Source organism: Neomonachus schauinslandi, chromosome 10 (assembly GCF_002201575.2).
Source record: "Neomonachus schauinslandi chromosome 10, ASM220157v2, whole genome shotgun sequence".
NCBI classification, from domain to species: domain Eukaryota; kingdom Metazoa; phylum Chordata; class Mammalia; order Carnivora; family Phocidae; genus Neomonachus; species Neomonachus schauinslandi.
The window spans coordinates 76,083,907-76,103,929 of record NC_058412.1 but is presented as its reverse complement, the minus strand read 5'-3'; the positions used below and the strand labels follow the sequence as shown (position 1 = coordinate 76,103,929).

Sequence of the window (20,023 nt, the reverse complement as noted above, 5' to 3'; positions counted from 1 at the left end):
CCCGGCTCATGTGCCCACTCTGGGTGAGCAGCTTCTCCAAAGGAAAGTTGATGCTAGGTGAAAGAAAAACAAAGTTTAGCCCCACGAAAGATTCTAATGCCACCAAGGACAAAAAAGGCAAAGGTCTGTGCCAAAGCAGTTGAACGTTCCTTATCTCTGTGTATCCGCAGGTAAGTACAGATACTCAGAAAGACGAACTGAGAAGAAAAACTGCTGAGCCAGCCTCTGAAATTACCGACTTTAATTTTTTTTTCCTTTTGCTTATTTTTTAACCCTGCCATCATGTTTTATTGCTTGTAAAATAAATGATAAATACTATAAACCAGAAGAGCAGGACAGAGTACTCCAGGCAGCACGCCTCTCTCATGCTGCCCGGACATGTGCCTCCAGCCCACTTGCTCTCAGAGTGTCCCACCCCTCAGTCCCTCTTGCTCCTTCCCCACAGGCAACTTCGAAGCCAGCTCAGCCTCGTGGTCATTGCCCAGATGCTGGACCAGCAAGAGACGCTCCCTCTCTGGCAAGAGAAGGCCCAGGTGAGTCTTGGCCTCTGCTGGGCAGCATCCCCTGGGCCCAGGAAGCCTGTGGGTGAGCAGAGGGCTCCCCCCGAGGCCTGCCTGCTCCTGTGGCTTTTCCCAAAGGTTGGGAGCCTCAGGCCAGGAGAGGCAAGTCGAGTGTGAATTTTTCCCTCATATCCTTGCATTCAGCAATGACTGTTTTGTATGCCCACTGTGTGCTAGGCACTGAGGCTAGAGCAGTGAGCTGGGAGCATGTGTTACTTGTTGGTTTGGTTTTTTTTAGCCGTGGTAAAATATGCATGACATAACATTTACCGCTTTAACGTTTTTGTTGGGTTTTTTTGTTTTTTTTTTTTACCATCATGACAATTTTAAGTGCAGAGTTCAGCCATTTCGAAGCGTACAATTCAGCGGCTCTGAGTACATTCACAAAGTGGTGCACCATCACCACCGTCCACCTCCAGAACTTTTTTTCATCCTCCCAAATAAAAACGCCATACCCGTTCAATGCTAATTTCCATTCTCTCCTTCCCCAGCCCCTGCTTATATTACTTTTTATAGGCGGAAAGAAAAACAGTGCAAACGAAAACAAACACTATGCCCTTAAAACTACTCACGCCTAGTGCCTCTCCGTTTCCAATGTTAGGCATTCTTGGGGCCGAAAGAAAAGTAGAGCTTTGTCTTCCTTCCCCATTCCCCTTCTCCCCAGAAAGCTCTGACCACGGCCTCCGCAGCTCGGGGCCGTGGGGGCAGCGTGGGTCCCAGCCAGCCCACGGATGGGTGGCAGAGAGGTTGAGCACACCCTCGCCCTTACCCCCTGGAAGCTCCTGGGATCCAAGAATAGTTGCTGGGTACAACCGAGCCCTCTAGCTCGGCAACACTAGAGGGTCCAGGCAGTCCCTGTGAAGGGCTGTGCGTCTCTGTTCGTAGAGGCGTCCTCGGGAAGCCTGCGTAACCCCTTGCCCAGAGTGCTGAGAGAACGTTCCGGCACATCCCGGGGCAGGGTGGACAATATCGCCGAGTCTGCAATGCGGGGATTGCAGGGCGGGAGCGCAGAAAGCTGACTGGTTGTGTTGGTTTGTCTGAGTGGGCTCGGCCTGGCTTTTGCCCCGGCTGCCCCCTTTGCTGTAAATACTTTCTCCCGAGGACTTAGCATGGCTGGAGCTTATTGTCATTCCAGTTCCTGCTGAAATGACACCTCCACTCAGAGGCCTTTCCTGACCACCCAATGCAAAGTCCCCTGGCACATCCCCCTGTTTTAAATTATTTACCTCCTGACGTTTTCTTATTTATTGGGTCACGGTCTGTGTACGCGCACGGGCGTGCACACACACACACACACACACACATCCCAGCAGCAGCTCCTTGAGTGCAGGGACCAAATCTTTCTGCCCGTCAGCACCCAGCACAGTGCCTGGCACACACGGGGACTCCACGTGTACTTGTGGAGTGAACGAGCCTGGAGTGGAGCCCCTGGAGTGTGCAAGCGGAAGTTCCCTTTCCCCAGAGACCTGGGGAGGGGTGGGGGAGGGAGTGGCCCGCACTGGGGTGCCTTCACACAGATGACAGCCTGATGACAGAGCATCTCCGTGAGGGAGGAGAGACCAAACGGTGTCTCGGGGGTGCAGGCGGTTAGGAGTGGGGGCCGGTGGAGATGCAGCAGGCAAACAAGACCGCCTGAACCCAGAGGTCTCTGGAGGGCAGGTGGGGGTCCGTGAACCCCAAGGAGAACAGAGCACGGTGTCAGCAGAGCAGAGGGGAAAAGCCAGAGCGTCCAGCTCAGGAAAGGCAGGACCAGCTGTGGGGGGGTCGGGGGGTGGTCGCCCACCTGCAGTGTTTGGCAGTGACCAAAGAGTGGCTCAAGCATCCGGGCCCGGGAGCCCCCAGCTGCTCCCCAGGGCCTGCCAGGGGCCAAGCCCGGCCCAGGCCCGCCCAGCTCCAGGGCTCTCCAGCCGTACCAGTCGCCCGCATGCCCACCGCGCGCCCATCTCTTCCAGAGACCCCAGCTAAGCACCGCCTGTGTGCCAGGCTCCGTGCCAGGCTCCGCACCAGGAACCAGTCTCTGAAGACAGGGTGTGAGCAAGGTGGGCTGAGGGTGCAGTGACTAACACTGCCCGAGGGCCGTGAAGTGGCTTCCAGAGAAGGTGTCCTGAGCCAGGGCCAGGAGGCTGAGTCAGTGCTCGTGTTGCAGAGAGGAGAGTCTGCCGGCGGCCAGTGCGGGCTGCGCAGCCTCCCGGCAGCTCGCGGAGAGGAGGGACCAGCTGGGGCCTGCCTGCGGCCCCCCCCTGCCTGTTTCCCCCATCTCCACTGCAGGCGCCTCCCAGGTCTCCGGGCTGTAGGCGCTCCCCTTTCCAGTCTGGCCTGTCAGACGGATCCTTGCCTTCAAAGGGCCACCACCTTGGCCCCGCAGCCTCCACGCATCGAACCCCGCAACGCCCCCTTTCCCAGCTTCTCCATGCGGCCTGACCGCGCCACCTGTTCTTCCCAGCCCTCCTCGCGGGCCAGCCCCGCTCTCTCTGCACACAGCTCTGTGCCCTGACCCTCCTTCCTTTCCATCATCACATCCCAACTGAAACGGCCATAGCCAACACTCTGCATAGCACGGGCCGTGTCCCAGGGTCTGTTCTCAGAGCTTACCTCTCATAGCAGCCCCCGGCTGTAAGGACTGTTACCATCAGACATTTTTCACAGATGGGGCAACTGAGGCAGGTGCAGTTAGGAAGGTTCTCAGGGCCATACAGCGGGGAAAGCCGTGGAGCTAGGATTCAGCCGCAGGGTCCTTGCCCTTGACCACTGCAACATGCCATCTCCGCTTCTCCAGCCCCTTCCTTGGCTGTCATCGTGGTGACAGCCCAGACCAGGCCTGCCATTTCATGCTGAAGGTGCCCTGCTGGTCCCTTGAGCTTTATCCCTAAGTGGCAGCTAGGAGAACAAGGGCTGTGGCTTCTACTTCCTTCATTGAGGTACAAATGCTTGATAAACCTTATCAGTTGATTGACTCTGAAGGGGAGCCGGGGGATAGAGAATTGACTCCTCTAGGAGAAGTTCTGGGGTGAGTGCCTGGGCAGAGGCTCTCAGGGCCCTGCTGGGCAGGAGGAGTCCCTGACCCCTGGATGGCTTGACTCTCTGTCTCAGGCTGCAGTCTGAGGCCCTAGGAGTAGGAGCTGAAGAACTAGAATTTGAGGAATGGGACTTCTGTAGGTGGTCAGGATGCACCCCTGCCCTCCCCCAAGGCCTCATTTTCCAGGAGAACCTTGGGGTCAGGCTGCTTCCTGTTGTCCTTGGGAATCTTGGGAATATCCCAGAAACAGCAGGGTTTTGGCTTCGTGCGCAGTGTGCTCCAGACCCTGCTCGGGACACTGAAGATACAACCGTGAAGAGAACTCAGTCCCTCCCTTGTGAAACTCACAGTCTAGAGGGAGACGGACACAGGCACCAAGAAAAAAGTAAATATTTGCCATACCAGATGGTCATTAGGGCCCTGGAGAAAAATAAAGCCAGATAAAGAGAAGAGGGAATGTTGGGAGATGGGGACATTTGTGCATAGAACTGAAAAGGTCAGGCAGGTTTCTCGGGGAAGAGCATTCCACACAGGAAACAGCCAGTGCAAAGGCCCTGGGGCAGCCAGAGTTCTCTTAGGTTAGAGGAAAAACAGAAGCCACTCTGGCTGGAGAGCCATTGGAAGGTTTTGATAAGAGAAACAGAATCTAATTTATAAAATATTTTTAAATTACTCTGGCTGCTATGTTGAGCTTAAGCAATTGCAGTAATCCTGGTAAGAGATGAAGATGGTTTGGCCTGGGGAGATAGCGGCGTAGGTGGTGAGAAGTGGTCCGACTCTAGGTGTGTTTCCCAAGCACAGCCAGTGGGACAGGAGATGTGAGAGGAAGGAGACAAGGAGGGCTCCCGGACCTATGCAACTGGCAGGATGGAGAGGCTCTTTACCGAGATCGGCAAGACACAGGTGGAACAGGTTTGGAGACCAGTCGGGAGTTTGCTGCTTCTCCCAGGCCACCTCTTGCAACACAGCAAGCCTCTTTCGTCAAGCCACGTCTTCCAGTTTGGAGTCGGGAAGACACAGGCTGTAAATGGCCCAAATGCAGGAGTTCGAGGGTCTGCATCTCCTAGGGAGAGGCTGACGGCAGTTCTGCCCTGCCCTGCATTCCTTCAGGGAACGAAGACTTAGGAAACAGGGCGCCTGGGTGGCTCAGTTGGTTAAGCGACTGCCTTCGGCTCAGGTCATGATCCTGGAGTCCCAGGATCGAGTCCCGCATCGGGCTCCCTGCTCTGCAGGGAGTCTGCTTCTCCCTCAGACCCTCCCCGCTCTCATGTGCTCTCTTTCTCATTCTCTCTCTCAAATAAATAAATAAAATCTTAAAAAAAAAAAAAAAGACTTAGGAAACATATAACATGTGCCAGGGGCTGTGCTCAACCCCGGGGGGACACTGCGGGGAACAAAATTGCCCTCGTGGGCCCTATGTTCTAGCGAGGGAGAGGGGGACAGGTAAGAAGCATGGTAAACAAGTAAATTACAGAACACGTTAGGAGGTGGTAAATGTGGTGGACGCAAAAGTCGTTCCGGGCGAGAGGATTGGCAGGTGTGGGTGGTGTGGGTGGCGTGGGCGGCAGTGTCAAGGGAGGGGGGCTGGGGCTGGAAGGCGGATAGGGGCAGCTGCACGTGTCTGGTCGCAAGGCCCGGTGAGGGTGCCGGCTCCAGGGGACAGCAGGGCTGCCCGAGCCTCACTGACACTTAAGATCCTGGCCTTCTCCACTGGGCAGATAGAAGCACCACCGGGGCCTGAGCACAGGAGTGACCGGCCGTGTGGCCAGTTGCCCGGCTGGAACTTGCCTGCCTCCTGCTGCCCACCGGGCGGACAAGACCAGTGGAGGCCTGCCTGCTTGGGTGATCATTTGCCTCTTGCCTGGAGGTGTCTGTCCTAATGGGCTGAGTGTTTGTAGAGACAGCTCCCAGCGACGGGTGAGGTGGGGAGGTGCGATGTCAGGCCCTGGCCCTCCCTGCGGGGATGCATGGTCCAAAAAAGCCCTTATCCCGGAGAGGGGTGTGGCTGCCAGAACTGGAAACAAAGGAGGGTAAGCAATCAGAAGGCGGCAGCTTGCTGCGCTGAGCAGGGCGAAGCAGTTTTCGTGGAGAGGAAAAACATGGGAGCTAGCAAGCCGCTGAGCTGCTGCTGTGTACTCCCCTGCCCGGCCCCGCCCGGGCCTCCTGGAGCCGGGAGGGGCTAGCTGGGGCGGGGCTGCCTGCCTGAGGACGGCTTCTGGGGGCGTGGGCTGCAGAGCCTGGCCCCTGTGCTTGCACAGCTGCGATCCCCAAGTAGGCAGGGCCGTTTTGGAAACCATCCCCAGCCTCGCAAGGCCTGAGCAAGACGGCCCAGCTCTGGTTTGGGGGAAGCTCCAGATGGTGCCTCTCTTCGCCTAGAACCTTCTCTCTCTTCCTGCCTCCTCTCCATTCCTAAAGGGATCAGACACGAGGCCGAGAAGCCCTGGCCCCCTTCCAGGAGCCGAGGCCCTAGGCCTGTCTCCTAGCCCTCAGCCCAGCTGCTCTTGTGGGCTGTCTAAGCCTGTGGCCGGCTGAGATGCTGAGCAGGTGTCTGTGGGTGAGTCAGGGAGAGGAAGCCAGGTGTGCCAGGCAAGGCTGGGCTCGAGCAGGATGCTGGGCTGGGGGCTCAGGCCTAAGCCCTTTAGGGCAGCCTACACCTGCTACATCTAAAAAGATGGTGCCTCTGTGAACTCGGCTGGCTCTGCTCCTTCAATCTGCATCTGCCCCTTTCCCAGGGTTGCAGGTGGGCCCAGAGGCGCCAGGGGCCCACATACTGCCTGCCTCTGTCCTGACCACAAGTTATTAGCTCCAGGGCAGCTGAATGGTCCTTGTTGGGGCTGAACCCAGGCGGCCCAAACCAGGTGCAGGGGCTGGGCCCGAAGGAGTGGCTCACTGCTGACACCTGGCCTCCTGCAGGCCCTGTTCCTGGGAGGGGTGGGGGCACTCCCATTTGGTCAGAGAGGGTAAGCAGTTTACATGGAGGAGGCGGGCAGCTAGCAGTTTAAGGGACATAGCAACCATATGCAGTGTGCGGACCTTGTGGGGAATCCCCGTTCCAAAAACACAACTGGTAAGGACATTTTTTGAGACCGTCAGAGACACCCGAACACAGTGTTAGATCATATAAGGAATTCTTGGTAATTTTGCTGGGCAAGAGAATGATACTGTGACCATGCTGGGGAAAGAAATCCTTATCCTTTGGGGTGAGAAGCTCTTTATGGGTAAAATGATACAGTGTTTGGATTTGCTTTAAAATCCCCTGGAAGGGAAAGGGCGGGGCGGAGAAATGGGGGCAGGCAGAGTGATGGGGAGCAGGCATGAGAGGGGGCGGGGGGCACAGAGCCTCTGCTCCCCCGTGAGCCCCTCCAAGCCCACAGCAAGTTCAGCGGGGAGAGGGACTTGAGCAGCGGCTCGGGGTGGCCTTGGTTCTTCCAGGCCTGAGTGCTCCCTCCAGGGAAGTGGATCAAATCCCCAGCCTACAGAGATCTGAGTTCACGCCTTTGAAGGAAGGCTCGGCCTGTGCGAGGCCCCGTGTGCACGCGCGGCTCTCCTGTCCTGGGAACAGGGTGTGTGGCTGTCTCCATCTTGCAGCTACAGGACACTCGGGCTCCAAGAGGCCACACAGCATGCTGGGGAGAGGTGGATCCAGGTCACGGAAGCTGGTGGTCTGGCTCCAGAGCCCATGCTCTGACTTCTCGGTGCCGGCCGAGTCCCCAGGTGTCCCAAGGCCCCTCTGTATGACTTCCTCTCTTCTCCTTCCCAGCTGTCTTCACTCAGCCAGCTGCTGAGCCTCATGAGGCCATCATCCCTCAGGCAGTACCTGGGCTCTGAGACCTTGCCACCGTGCCAAGGGCAACAGCCAAAGGCCAGTGCTGAGCTCGACCACAAGGTGAGCCCCCCGCGCCTGCCCGCCCAGCCAGGGTGCAGCACCACCAGCTAGCGGGGAAGGCAGGGCCGGCCACGCTGCCCAGCCTGGAGGGCCTTATTGCCGCCAGTCCTCCTAAAACCCCAGGGCCTTAAAAGTCCAGCAAGCTGCCTCCCTGCAGAGCCTGTAATCAGTGCCCTTGCCCATGCCCCTCACGGAGGCGCACTGGGGCGCAGTGTGCACGGACATGCACTTCCCCCTGGCCCTGCTCCGGGGTTTTGCTGCATTCTCGATGGTCCGGTACGGATGTGTTAGCGTGGGGTTCTCCGGGAGTCGTACAGCACAGTTTGGAGAGGATGCAGGAGCTGAAATCCTGGTGAGGGGAGTGGAGCTGGGCGCCTCCTCCCTGTTCCTCGCTGTGGTTGCCACTGAGGCCGAGTCCTTGGCCTTTCCCCCAGTTCTTCCTTTTTTTTTTTTTTTAAAGATTTTATTTATTTATTCGTGAGACACAGAGTGAGAGAGAAAGGCAGAGGGAGAAGCAGGCTCCCAAGGAGCAGGGAGCCCGATGCGGGACTCGATCCCAGGACCCTGGGATCATGACCTGAGCCGAAGGCAGACGTTTAACCATCCGAGCCACCCAGGCGCACCCCCCCTTTTTTTTTTAAAGATTTTATTTATTTACTTGAGAAAGAGAACACAAGCAGGGGGAGGCGCAGAGGGAGAGGGAGAAGCAGACTCCCTCTGAGCAGGGAGCCCAACGTGGGGCTTGATCCCAGGACCCCAGGATCATGACCTGAGCTGAAGTCAGACACTTAACCGACTGAGCCACCCAGGCACCCCTCCCCAGTTCCTCCTAATGGACTTTCCAGACATTGCCCAGCTCTTCCTAAAGCCCAGCTTTGGTGGGAGTCGAGGACAAAGAGGGAGGTATCCCTGAGCCTGCAGGTTGTGCAGTTTGGAATGGGGAGACCTGTGGACCCTGGGGGTGAAAGTCAAGCAGGGGCAGTGGTGTAGGATGTAGGGGCTTCAAAGTGGGAGCCCCAAGCTTGGCTCTGGGAGGTGGGGAAGGCCGGGGGAGGGTTGTAGATCTCAGTGAGCTCCTCTCTCCCTGGAGCCTCGAGGATGAGGAATGGAGATAGACATCTTTCTAATTTAGGAAAGTAGTAATTCCAAAAGCTCACTTGGAGGTTGGATGTTGACGATCCAAAAGTCCACCCTTTGGGCATTGCTCTGCAAATCAGATAAATGAATTAATTTACTTAATGAACACAAATGAACCATTAAGAAGATATGATAATCCCAGGTGGACGCACCTCTTCTGGAGCATGTAGGTAAGGTTATCTTTGAGTTGTGCCTAATATTAATGCATTTACGAGACTGCCGGCCTGCCTCCCAGGAGAGCCTGAGCTGTGTGCATGCCCCGTTCTGTTCTCCCAGTGACTTCCTGGGAAATGAGCTGGTCTCAGAGGCTGTGTTTGGATGTTCCAGGGCCTCTAGAAAGGAGGTGGGGTTGGCCCATGGGCGGGAAGTGTCTGTCTGAGCAGGACACAAGTGGGCAGGCCCCAGGCTGGACTGAGGGAAGGAAAAGAAAGAGAAAGAAGGGGAGCGGTGGCAGAAAAGAGGCTTGCATCTGATCTGCCCAGTGAAGAGTGTGCGCTTCAAACACTTTGGAGGCTACTCCTGTGCCCTCACCCAGCAGAGCGGTGACCGCCAGGCCGGAGGCTTCCACTTGGCTCCTTGCTTTTTGGAGCCCATCTGGTAGCACATGTCTGTTCCACACCCAGGGAAGAAGAGGAATAAGTGGCCTGAGGGTGTCCTTTATTCTGAGCACTGTTCTCATGCATGTAAAGGAAGCTGTGTCCCCCTGGTCAGCTACCATATTGGAAATGACCCATGTGGCCTGGAAACATGGAGGGTTCAGTGTGTCTCGGCAGGGTGTCCCAAAAGCGTGGGGTGTGGGCCCCGCCCAGGGCAGGGAAGGGGGCACGTGAGGCCAAGGCAGTTCTCCAAGGCCTTGGCTGCCCCTCTTGCCCACCTAGGATCGGTCCCAGCCTGACAGGGAGGTAGCCAGGAGCAGAGGAGGGAAAGGGCCCTGGTCTGAGGAAGGGGAGGAGGTGGGGCTGGTGCGGGCATGGGGGTCTGCACAGAAATGGGAAGCGTTCTGTTCCCCTGGGCGGGTGCTGGGGCCAGGTGAGGCAGGTGCCGGGCTCCCACAGCCCAGCCCTGCTCCCACCTTGGCCAACTGACTCCTCATTAGGCCCGAGCATGTTTCATCTTCAAAGGTGATCAGGCTACTCACCAGCCAAAAAGAGCAGTGGCGTCACCCGCCCTGTTTTACAGGGAGTGGTGGTCTGGGCCTGGGCTGAGCCTTTCATCCCTGGGACTCAAAGTCTTTGCCTTCCTTCCCTCCAGGGGCAGTGGGGAAACTAAGGCCAGAGTGAGCTTGGCCCGAGGCAGCCCGGCCTGGAGGAAATAGGGCTTTCCCAGCCCTTAGGGCGGCCGTGCTGAGCCCCATCCGCCAGGCCCTGCTCACCCCTGTCTGGGAGACTTCCTGTGAGAAGCTGGGTGATAGCCCTCCTCCAGCCCTGCAGATAAACACTTCTGCCAGGCTCCCCTCCCCCTGTTCTCCCCACCTCCTCCTTTGCCCAGTCTCCTCCCTCTCCTAGGAAGCTCCCAGCCTTCTTCCCCTCCCTGGCCTGCCCTCCCTTGGGGCTGGGTGAGCTGCTGTCTGGTGCCCAGGGCTTGACTCTCTCTGCACGGATCCTGTGGCTTTGCAGTTGACCCTTTACTGGTGGGTCTCCCCAGCTAGACCGTGGGCACAGCATGGGGGCCTCTCCACAGCCCTGGTATACTGGGCACTGGATAAGTGAATGAATGAACAAAGGAATGAATGCGATTTGAGTTCCTCTCTCCCTCTCCGAAGTCTCTTCTTCCACCGCATTCGGGCCGTCCACTCTCCTACCCGGTTTCCAGAACCTTCTCCCTCTGCATGCCCTCTGACCAGCCTCTACGTGTCAGCCCCCTTGTCTCTGAAAGTCCTTGTTTCACGAAGGCCACGAGGGTTTGTGGCCTGCACTTCTTGTGTTGGAGGTCCTTGACTTCAGAAGCCTTACCTGCTCCTGAGAGAACCAATCACAGCACATTGTTTGTAATTATAAGCTGGTGAGATTCCTGCCTGGGAAAGCTAACCACCAAGAGCAACAAAAGCAGCAAGCTGGTCCCACTGCAGCCCTGCAGGGGGGCTGGACCGGCTGTTCGTCCGAGCTGGGTCAGAGCACAAAGTGTCCTAGCAAATCACGGCGGAGCTTATGTAGTCTAAGACTGCTTCCTGGCGAGACGAGGAGAACACTTTCAGCATTTTCTAGCGCTTTTGATAAAGAAATGGTGGCTCAGCCCCCTTGGTGGTTATCGGGGGCCCTGTGCTCGCCTGGTTTGAGCAGGGGCTCTCCCAGAGGAGAATAAACATCTAAGTCAGAGTAAGCACCAGGGTCTGAGACAGCCTGTCGGGAGGCAGGTGCCCATTCAGCTGAGAGAGGTGGAGAGGTTGTTTTAATGCAGGAGGCCGCTGCAGAGCTGGCTTCCCAGTGCTTCCTTGGGTCCTTGGATCCCATTCTGTAAGAGACCAGGGCTGTCCCAGGCCCCGTGTGAGCCTGTCCTTCGACCGCTCTGCAGACAAACGTGTACCTGGATGTGGTTTGCTACTGTCTCCTCAGCCTTCCAACCCAGAACCAGGAGTCTCCTTTTCGGTGGCTTGCGTGAACCGTCTTGGGCCAGATTTTGTCTAATTGTATTCTGCCCAATCTCAGAGTCTTGGCCTATTCACCTTAATTGAGATTCTTGATGTTTTGGTCTTGTTAGACCCGCCATTGTATGTTCTGTTTCTATGTGCTCACCTTCCTGTTGTTTCTTGCTTTTCCTCAGGCTTTTTGCTATAATGAAGGAACTTTTTTGTTCCATGTTTTTTCCCCCTGGGGATTCGGAAGGTCTACAGAACCAGGATCGTTATGGTGGGATGGGGCGTTTTTCCACAGTTTTGGTTAAATCTGGGAAGTTTGAGGAAGTTAAGCGTCGTGTGGGAAGAAAATGGAGGTCCACAAAGGGGGATGTCCCAGAGCTGGGGCTGCATTGAGGCACCAGGAGCTGGGTTCCTGTCTCGCCGTCTTCCAGGGCATGTCCTCCACACAACCTGATGAGTGTCCTCATGGGACAGGCAGCGTGGGACCCACTGAGGGCTCTGCATCTGTGATGGTCCTCCAGGCCCCACCACCCAGACTGAGCCTGGGGACTGCAGGTGGCTCCCATCAGCTTCCTCACTGTGCACACCGCGTGCTGTCCAGCTCCGTGCTTCCGAGGCTTGGGGATGGCTTGTGTGTTGGAGAAGTACGTGTGTAAAGAGTTGATTTTTATGCAGGGGCGGGTGAGTACTCCACACTTGGGTGATGCTCTGGGGTAAACAAACTCTGCCCCACTGAACAAACTCCTTAGCCCCTCACTCCTGGATCTCTGCACATCTTCTGCAGAGGCTGCAGGCCCGCTGCACGCACGTGTGTGTGTGTGCACGTGCGCACATGTCTACATGAGTGCGTGTGTGTCTGCGTGCATGTGTTGTGTGTATCTCTGTATGTGTTTGTGGCGTGCCCTCGTGTTAATAGAGTTGACAGACAAGTCTGATGGCTTTTGCTCCTGCTGTGGCTGGGACTGGCCTGCTCCTGCGTCTGGTGACCCTGCCAGGAGCCGCTGGAGCCACTGGGGTGTGGTTTGGGAGGTTGTGGGGAGTGGGCAGGGAGGGTGCCTCGAGGCCCTGGCAGCTCCGTGCCTGGCTCTGCCCTCTCCCGCTGGCACTCAACACCAGCCAAGGGACATACTCCCTCAGGCTTGGCTGGAGAACAGGCCCCTCGCCCCGCGTCAGCCAGAAGCCCAGCTGGAGCGGGGGCCTCTCCCTCTCCCCGTACCCTCTGCCATCTCACCTGCAAGTGCCTATCCTTATATCCTGCCCCTTCCCTGCACCTGAGGGGGAGTCCTGCCCTCAGGGCCGGAGACCTTAGTCAGGGCAAGATTAGGTGGGTTGGGAAGAAAGGAACTGGCTTGAAGAAACAGAAAATAGATATTCAGGAATCCTGCGTTCCTTCTCGCCTGGTCTGTGGTGGGTTCCTTCTTCCTTCCTCCAAAAGGAGGAACATCAAACATCTTTTGAAATAAACCTCAAAGAGATGGCCTCTGGGAAGCTGACCCCAAGGGGAGATCCACGCACCAGCCCCGGGTCACACCCACCTCGTAGGCCGCCGAGCCTCTTCAGAATGGGTACTTGTGAGCAGCTGAAGGCCACATGGGGCCCAGGCCCAGACTAGCTGTGTTTGGGTCCCAGGAACCCTGGCTTCTTTGCAAGCAGGGCTTGAAGTGACAGAGTGGAGCCAGAGAGAGCAGGCTTGGATTCTTTAGGCAGCTTCTGAGCTCTCTGCTCCAGGCCCAGTCGTTCTGGGACTCTTGGGGGTACCTCCCCCAGGCACAGCCCTTGCTCCATGCCAGGTAACTCACCTAACACTGACACTGGCTGGCCTGACAGTCCTTCTCTTCATCTTTGAGCCCTCCTGGACAACCCTGTGATTGTCTTCCTCCCATTCAGGCAGTCCTAAGTGCCCATCACATCCACATTCAGCCCCTCTGTCAGGGGGCCCTACTTCATCCCCACAGCTTCTCTCCCGCACATCAAACCACACCATTTGGCACCATTTGATTCCAGGCAGCGGACATCTTTCCCAGATGTCATGGGAAATGTGAGATGTCAAGCCTCCATTCTCTTTGCTCCTGCTGTTCCTTCTTCCTGGCAATGCCTGGCCTGTCTCCCCTGTCCTTGGATTCCCGTGGTCATTACAGTCTGTTCACTTAACCCATGGCCTGTCCACACGTTGCTTCACACACCTAAACAGAGTTGCCTCTGAGGATCGGGTCCAGAGTCTAGCTCAGCAGTGTCCCACGGCTCCCACTGAAATGGGTGCCCTGGCAGGTGCAGCCTTTGGGAGGGACCCTTGCCCACCTGTCCTGCACCCAGCCCTGCCCCACCTTGTCTCTTTTCCCGGGCTATACCTTCTCAGGGACAGTGCTTTCTAAATGCTGCATCTAAGCAGCTTGGGCTAAGCTCCCACCACGCACCTAAGGAGGACCAGGAAGGGTGTGTGAGGTCCCTCACTCACTTCCCCAGATGGAGGAGCAGTTGCCAGGCAAGCCATGGCCTTCTCAGCTGCTCTTCTGTTCACTGCCTTTTTGGTCCCTTCTCCCATTTTTGGCAGGACTTTGTAGTAACAGAAACACAGACACATATCCTGGAAGGTCCTGGAACAGCCCATCAGCCTCAGCTGGACTAGGAGCTGAGCAGTGGCATGAAACCTCTCTCTGCATCTCTCAGCTCTGCCCTTTGGTGTATTCCCAGGCAGGCTTTCCCTGCTGGTCCTGAGAAACTCCAGGCTATGTCCTTCCCTTAGCAGCCCTAGGGAAGTGGGGGAAAGAAAGATCTTTTATCCTAGAGTCCTAACCAGAATCCCAGAGTTGAGTCTCATTGGCTTGGCTTGGATCATATGCTCATCTGTAAGCCAATCAAATCGACAGGCATACAGTGGCCGGCCCGGGTCACATGTCTTCCCCCAGAGTCAGGGCTGAAGTCACCACCATGGAGTATAGGGAATCGGGGGCTGCAACACTCTTGACAAAGGAGGGGGCAGGATCCTGGGTACCCAGAAACCTTGGATGCCCATAGCCTGGTCTGTAGCCACGGGCAGTGGCCCTATGCTGTGATATCTATAGGAAGTATAAGGACTCCGTGCTTTCCGGGGTCCTCCCATGCCAGCACACCAGGAGACCGTTCAGGGAGTGAGAAAGATAAGAAAGAGAAGAAGCCATTGCTATTGAGGAAATGGCTTTTGAGGAAGCCAGTACTCTCCATAGGCTCTCCAGCCCCGGGAGGGTGCCCATGCCCACACCCTGGCTGGTTTCAATGGGTCCGTCCAGCACCAGCACCCACATACTGATGTGTTCATGCACAGCCAGTCCTAAATTCTCAAACATTTGCACTGAGAATCTGGTCCCTCTCTGGGTAGTCGGCAAAGCTGGGCTTCCGGTCCAGATCCCCCTGTGGTCAGGGTCTCTAGTCCCAGCTGGAGGAGCAGGAAGAGCCAGCCAGTCCTGATTTGTCATCTCCCCTACCCCCCACGGCCAGCAGGAAGCCAGAAAGGAAGGGTGGGCTGGGTGGGAGCCCTCGTTCCCCCCACCAGCAGACACAGGAACGGGTCAGATGCTCTGAGATAACCTCCCTGCAGCAGATCCACAGAACTAAGACCCCTCAGCCTTCCTGCCTTTGCCCCAGCTCCATCTCTTTCCCATCCTCGCCCCACTGTGCCAGGGCCTCCTCGTTCCCTCCTCATCCTCAGTACCAAGAGCAGGGGCCACGGCTGCGCAGGCGTCAGTCCCAAGTTTGAGATAAAGCTTAAAAGAGAATCTCTTTGTCTGTCTGGAGTTCAGGGTCTGGAGTCTCTGAACTCACTTTGTCCAGGCATCTGGAAGTGCAGGTACAGGGCGCACCTTCTGCAGGATGGGAGCCGGCGGGCCCGTGCTGGGCCTTTGAGGTCCCTCAGCGGGCTGCATGGATGCTACCTACCTGGCCGCCCAGATGGGACCCGAGAGCCAACTTCCTCGCCAGCGGCTGAGCCAGAAGTCCTGTTCCTTTGCAGACTCTGCCAGCCTGTCTCCCATCACCCTCGATTGGCCTCATCCCTAGTCCATGTTGAGGGCTCCACCCACCCCCGTGCCCAAACAGGCACTTTCATTTACAGAATTAAGTGTCTGGCCTTGTGAGCCAGAGGGTAAGTGTGGCAGGCCCTGCCTGTGACATCTGCTCCCTGGCCTCTGTGCTCTGTGCCTTCAGGGAGCCTGGGCTAGGGAGAGGCCTTGTGTCACCTAATTATCGGTCGTGCATCCTTGTCATCTTCTTGCGAGGACTTCCGGCCGATGACCCGTCCTGGTCAGAGTCTCCTTTATGGGCACAGGGAAGAAATAGCGTCCTAGAGATGATGGCAGGTGCCACACTCCAGGACGGGTCTCCTCTCATCTTGTGTTCTGTGGCCATAACCAGTGGGACAAGGTCTGGCTCTCTCCACCAGCCTGAGGCTCTTGGCCTGGGGCCTCCAAGTAGCCCTACCTCAGGATTACTCATTACTAATTATTGTTGTTGTTATTTGCCCATCCTGTGGTAGAGTACCATGCCCTTGGGGCTCAGGCTTGGGGCCCCACTCCCCCTCCTAGGGGCGCAGCCTCATCCTCTCTATCCTGCCACTGATAGGCCCTCGGGCCTCTGCTGGGCAGTGCAAACGGAGCTTGTTCCTTCTGAAAGAGGGTGTCTCCAGTTAAATGCCCTTTATGGAAAATACATACACACACACACACACACACACACACACACACACACGGAACTTGTTAAGCCTTAGGGAGAGAGTACAGACATCTGCTTCAGACCTAACCCTTATTGGAGATGGTCATGCAGTCGGGATCTCTCCAAGCTCGGCTTCCACATCTGCTCTAAATGAGAATCATTAGGCCTCTCTGGGAGCCCTGCTGGGTCGGGACACTGTGAAGTGGTACTGTAGGTTTAAATTTGATTTTTAACAAAAAAAAGAAAAGAAAAAGAATTCATGGAGGCCTCGCTCTAGCCTTGGGTCTGAAATGTGCCAAGGCAGACAGACCAGTGCTGCTCCAGTCTCCCCCGGCCCGGACTGGCTCTAGAGCTGACCCTCAGCATGTGTGCGTGCATCTGTGTCGGACAGAAACAAAACCCTTGAGTGGACCCACATGCAGAATTCTCCCCCTGGAGTCCATCGGCAGGCCCTCTGGACAGGGCTAAGAGCAGCCCAGCCAGACTGTGATTGAAGGCAGGGCCCCCCCCCCCAACCCCGGGCAGTCACCCCCGCAGGGCCTGTGAGCATGGAGAGGTGAAAGCAAAGGCGGCTGCTTTGGGTCCTGGCGTCCCAGGCCGGGAGTGGGCACCTATAGGCCTGCAGGGCCAGCATCCTGAGCAGAAGCCCCTTGGGTCCAGCAGCCAGGCCGGGAAGGCCATGTCCTTTGGGTGAGTCTTGGTTTTCCCCAGCAGGTGTTCCTGAGTCAGCCTTTGCCCACCCCCCCCCATAGCCCCCACCCCAGCAGCTGCCCCAGAGCCTGGCTGAACCTGCTCCCACAGGATGCCCACCCAGCCTGGCAGCTTCCAGGGAAAGGGCTTGGTTTGGAGACTTGCCTGGGGCAAGCCTGGATTCTTGGTCATGACCTGAGGTGGGAGAAACCATCGTGTTCCGGCCAGAGCAAGTGACTTCCTGGGAGATCCTCTGCCTCCTCCTTTCTGCCCTATTTTCGTGTAAATAACCCAGGCCACAGCCTGCTCCCTTGGCATTAGCTAGAGGGGAATTTTCTAAAGGATGAAGTGTCTGGGAAATGTTCACCCTTTTTCCCTTCTTTCTTATGACGAAAGTGCTGCAAACAGAGCCTTGGCTGGTGGTTCCTGGGGTCAGAACTAGCTGGGCCAGGAAAAGGAGACACTGACCTTCCCCTCCTCCTCCCGCCTCACAGGGTGACAAGCCCTATCTCTCATCCTCGTCGTCCTTCCCCAGGGGGAGGGCAGGGCTTTAAGGCTCCAGAGCCGGGAGGGAGGCATCCAGCACAGAACTTCCCAGAAAAGTTGGCCTGCCACACTCTGGGGAGAGACCCAGAAAATGAAAGCTGCAGGCCTCGCTGGCAGGGGAAGGTTTCGTCTTGTCAGCATTGGGTGCAGGCTTGTCCCACTCCTCGCCCTCACCCTCGGACTCTGCCTTTCCCCAAGTTGCTGCCTGAGGTTTCCGGGGCTCCGTTTTCCACAGGGGCTTCCCAAGCCCCCGCTGACACCCAGTGGGAGAAGAGTTGGGCAGCCTGGGGCGCCTGGGTGGCTCAGTCGTTAAGCGTCTGCCTTCGGCTCAGGTCATGATCCCAGGGTCCTGGGATCGAGCCCCGCATCGGGCTCCCTGCTCGGCGGGAAGCCTGCTTCTCCCTCTCCCACTCCCCCTGCTTGTGTTCCCTTTCTCACTGTGTCTCTCTCTCTGTCAAATAAAGAAATAAAATCTTTAAAAAAAAAGGTTGGGCAGCCTGCACTGGTGGGGGCCCATTTCTCAGACAAGATCCGGAAGGCCTGAGAAGGACAGCACCCCCGCACCCCAACCCCAAGGAGTGTCTCTGCGCTACCCTTTAACCCTGAAGCCACACTGACTTCTACCCCCTCCCGACACACATGACCCTGGGGACTTGGAAGGTGCCTCAGGCTGAGGAGAGGGCCACCTTACACTTCCCTCTGTGGAGGAAATGGGAGCAGGCAGGGGGCTTGGGCCTCTCCGTCTACCAGCCCAGCTGCTGCATGGCCTCTGCCCGGCTTCCCTTCCCCATCTTGAAAGGGAAGACAGGGCCCCGTGTCTCTGTGGTGCCAGCCGGGACAGGAACGGGCTCGCTGAGCTCAGGAGCCGGCCACAGCGCGACTGGAGCAGGAAACGCAGCTCCCACAACCTGGCTGTTTACTTTGTGTCCCCCGGGAGTGGCCCCCTCTCCCGACTGCTGCTGGTGCTCCGGGCCTGCCTCTCAGAGGAAGGAGGCTCGGGTGCAGCCCCCTCCTAGCCAGAGCCCCAGGTTCTGCTAAATGTCTGCTTCTCGGACCTTCACAAAACAGGGCAAGGGAGAGGAGTCTGAGGGAGGGTGGGGTTCACAAGAAGACTTGCGGGCACCCAGTGCCACCGTCTGTCCGGTTGTCTGGATGAGATCGGATGCTCTCTTACCTCTCCTCAGTGCTGGGGCCATGGGTCTAGGGGACGGACGGGAGAGGACCACATGGGCTGGGCGCTTCCCATGGAGTACGGAACCTTTTTTCCCCCCCAAAAGTACTACTATAAAGACTGCTGTTTTTGTGGGGATTTCTGTGCACAGATGGAACTATATCCCCCTAAGTTGGATCAAAGTCTTCCTTAAAGAGAGAATCATTAGGCCTCTCTGGGAGGCCTACTAAGGGCCTCCCCTCACTTAGGCCCAACTCCAGGGATCACCCTTGAGGGCAAGGAAAAAAAGTGCCCTCAGCCTTCCTTGTAGGTAGTGGGCAAGGTTTTCTTCCCCCTTGGGGAAATACAGCTGGTAACACACAGTTCACAGGGATTTTCTTCAGAACGATCATTTCCTTCTTGCTATTCCCGCCCCCCTGCCCCCCAAAACACACATTCAGAATAGTTTCCCTGGGATTTTCCCCCTGGACTCAATGATGGGAATCAGCGTTAAGAATGAAGTTGTGAAACCCGCAGTCCCGTAGTCCCTGGTCCTGCTGCTTTTTTTCTCAGTAAATCCCCACTGCACAAATTTTCCTCCAGGGCATTCCTCAGATCCTGGGCGCATCTTCCCCACGCCTCCCATTTAGGAAGATAGATTCTGCCCCGGGGTGGGGGTGGGGGGCGAGGGGGCGGTGGTGCCTGAGACCCCCAGGGACAGAGATTGGCCTCTGTACCAATCCCAGGGTGGCTCCGAAGTCCCTTTTAGCCCCTGGCTTTGTACACAGCACAGGGGTCTCTGAAATACAGAAATCTCTCAGGTGCCTCTCCGGACCTTCCTCTGACCCACCCGCTCTATGGCCCCTAGATATTTTCTTGGGCGTCTCTTGCCACCACCACCTCTTGATAGCAGCTTGCTCAGTGCCCTCTCAAACAGGGGCCTGGGTCCTAAGAGTGCCGCTCCTTTTCAGGGTCACGTCTCTCTCCCTTGCTCCCACACCCACCCCAAACCCAAGAGGTTCAGTCAATTATAACTAGTATTGTCCCGTTTTAAATTAACTTTTTAAAAAACTTTAATTGTATTCAGATTATACGAGTAAAGCACACACATTGTAGAAAAATAAGCTTAGAAAAGATGAAGGATGTCCTATAGTCCCTTCTGTCAGAGACAGCCACATTTTCATTCTGGTGGTATTCCATCCCAACTGATTCTAGTGGCCTCCTTCTGGGGGGGTGGGGGGAGGTCTGTCCCCCACACCCCAGTCTCTCTGCTCAAGAGCCCTGAACGATCTCCACAGCCCACTGTCCAGGCCCTCTGGGGCCAGCCCGGTCCTCAGGGGGCCCCCCTCCCTCCCCCCTGCCCCAGCTTAGCCAGCTACCTGGTGGTCAATCCCCCAAGGTGCCCTGCCTGTTTCTTGCATCAGCCCTAGGATCTGTCTGATGGTGTAATCTTGGCCCTGCCCCCACCCCCACAGGGCCATCTTCACCTCAGATCCTGCTGTTCCTTTGAGGCCGGGCTGGGCTTAGTCACTTCCTCCCTGAAGCCTTCAGAGCTGCATTTCACCCCCTCCCCCACCAAAAAAAAAAAAACCTAGAAGGACCCTTTCTCTTTTTGGTCCATGGGGAAGTTGAGATTCAGTACTCGTTGACCAAATGACTGCCTTTTTGAATTATCTTCTAACGTCTAAGTGTTTGTGGCTGTGTCTTAGGAAAGAACGGCGGCGTCTGGCTCACAGGCCTGTGCCTGCTTTATGAGGGCGGGGGGGGGGGGGGGGGGCGG

The 20,023-nt window shown here is 56.8% G+C and overlaps 1 protein-coding gene across 1 annotated transcript in view; it reads left to right on the top strand.

The window, feature by feature from the left end:
* Positions 1 to 429: 429 nt before the first annotated feature.
* The window catches only part of FAM178B (family with sequence similarity 178 member B), a 23,499-nt gene continuing 3,905 nt past the window's right edge, over positions 430 to 20,023 (top strand). Inside the window, exons 1-2 of the mRNA XM_021701225.1 lie at positions 430 to 533; positions 7,337 to 7,462. Coding sequence (XP_021556900.1) covers positions 486 to 533; positions 7,337 to 7,462 — 174 coding nt within the window. The 5' untranslated portion in view covers positions 430 to 485. The remainder of the gene's footprint in view (positions 534 to 7,336; positions 7,463 to 20,023) is intronic.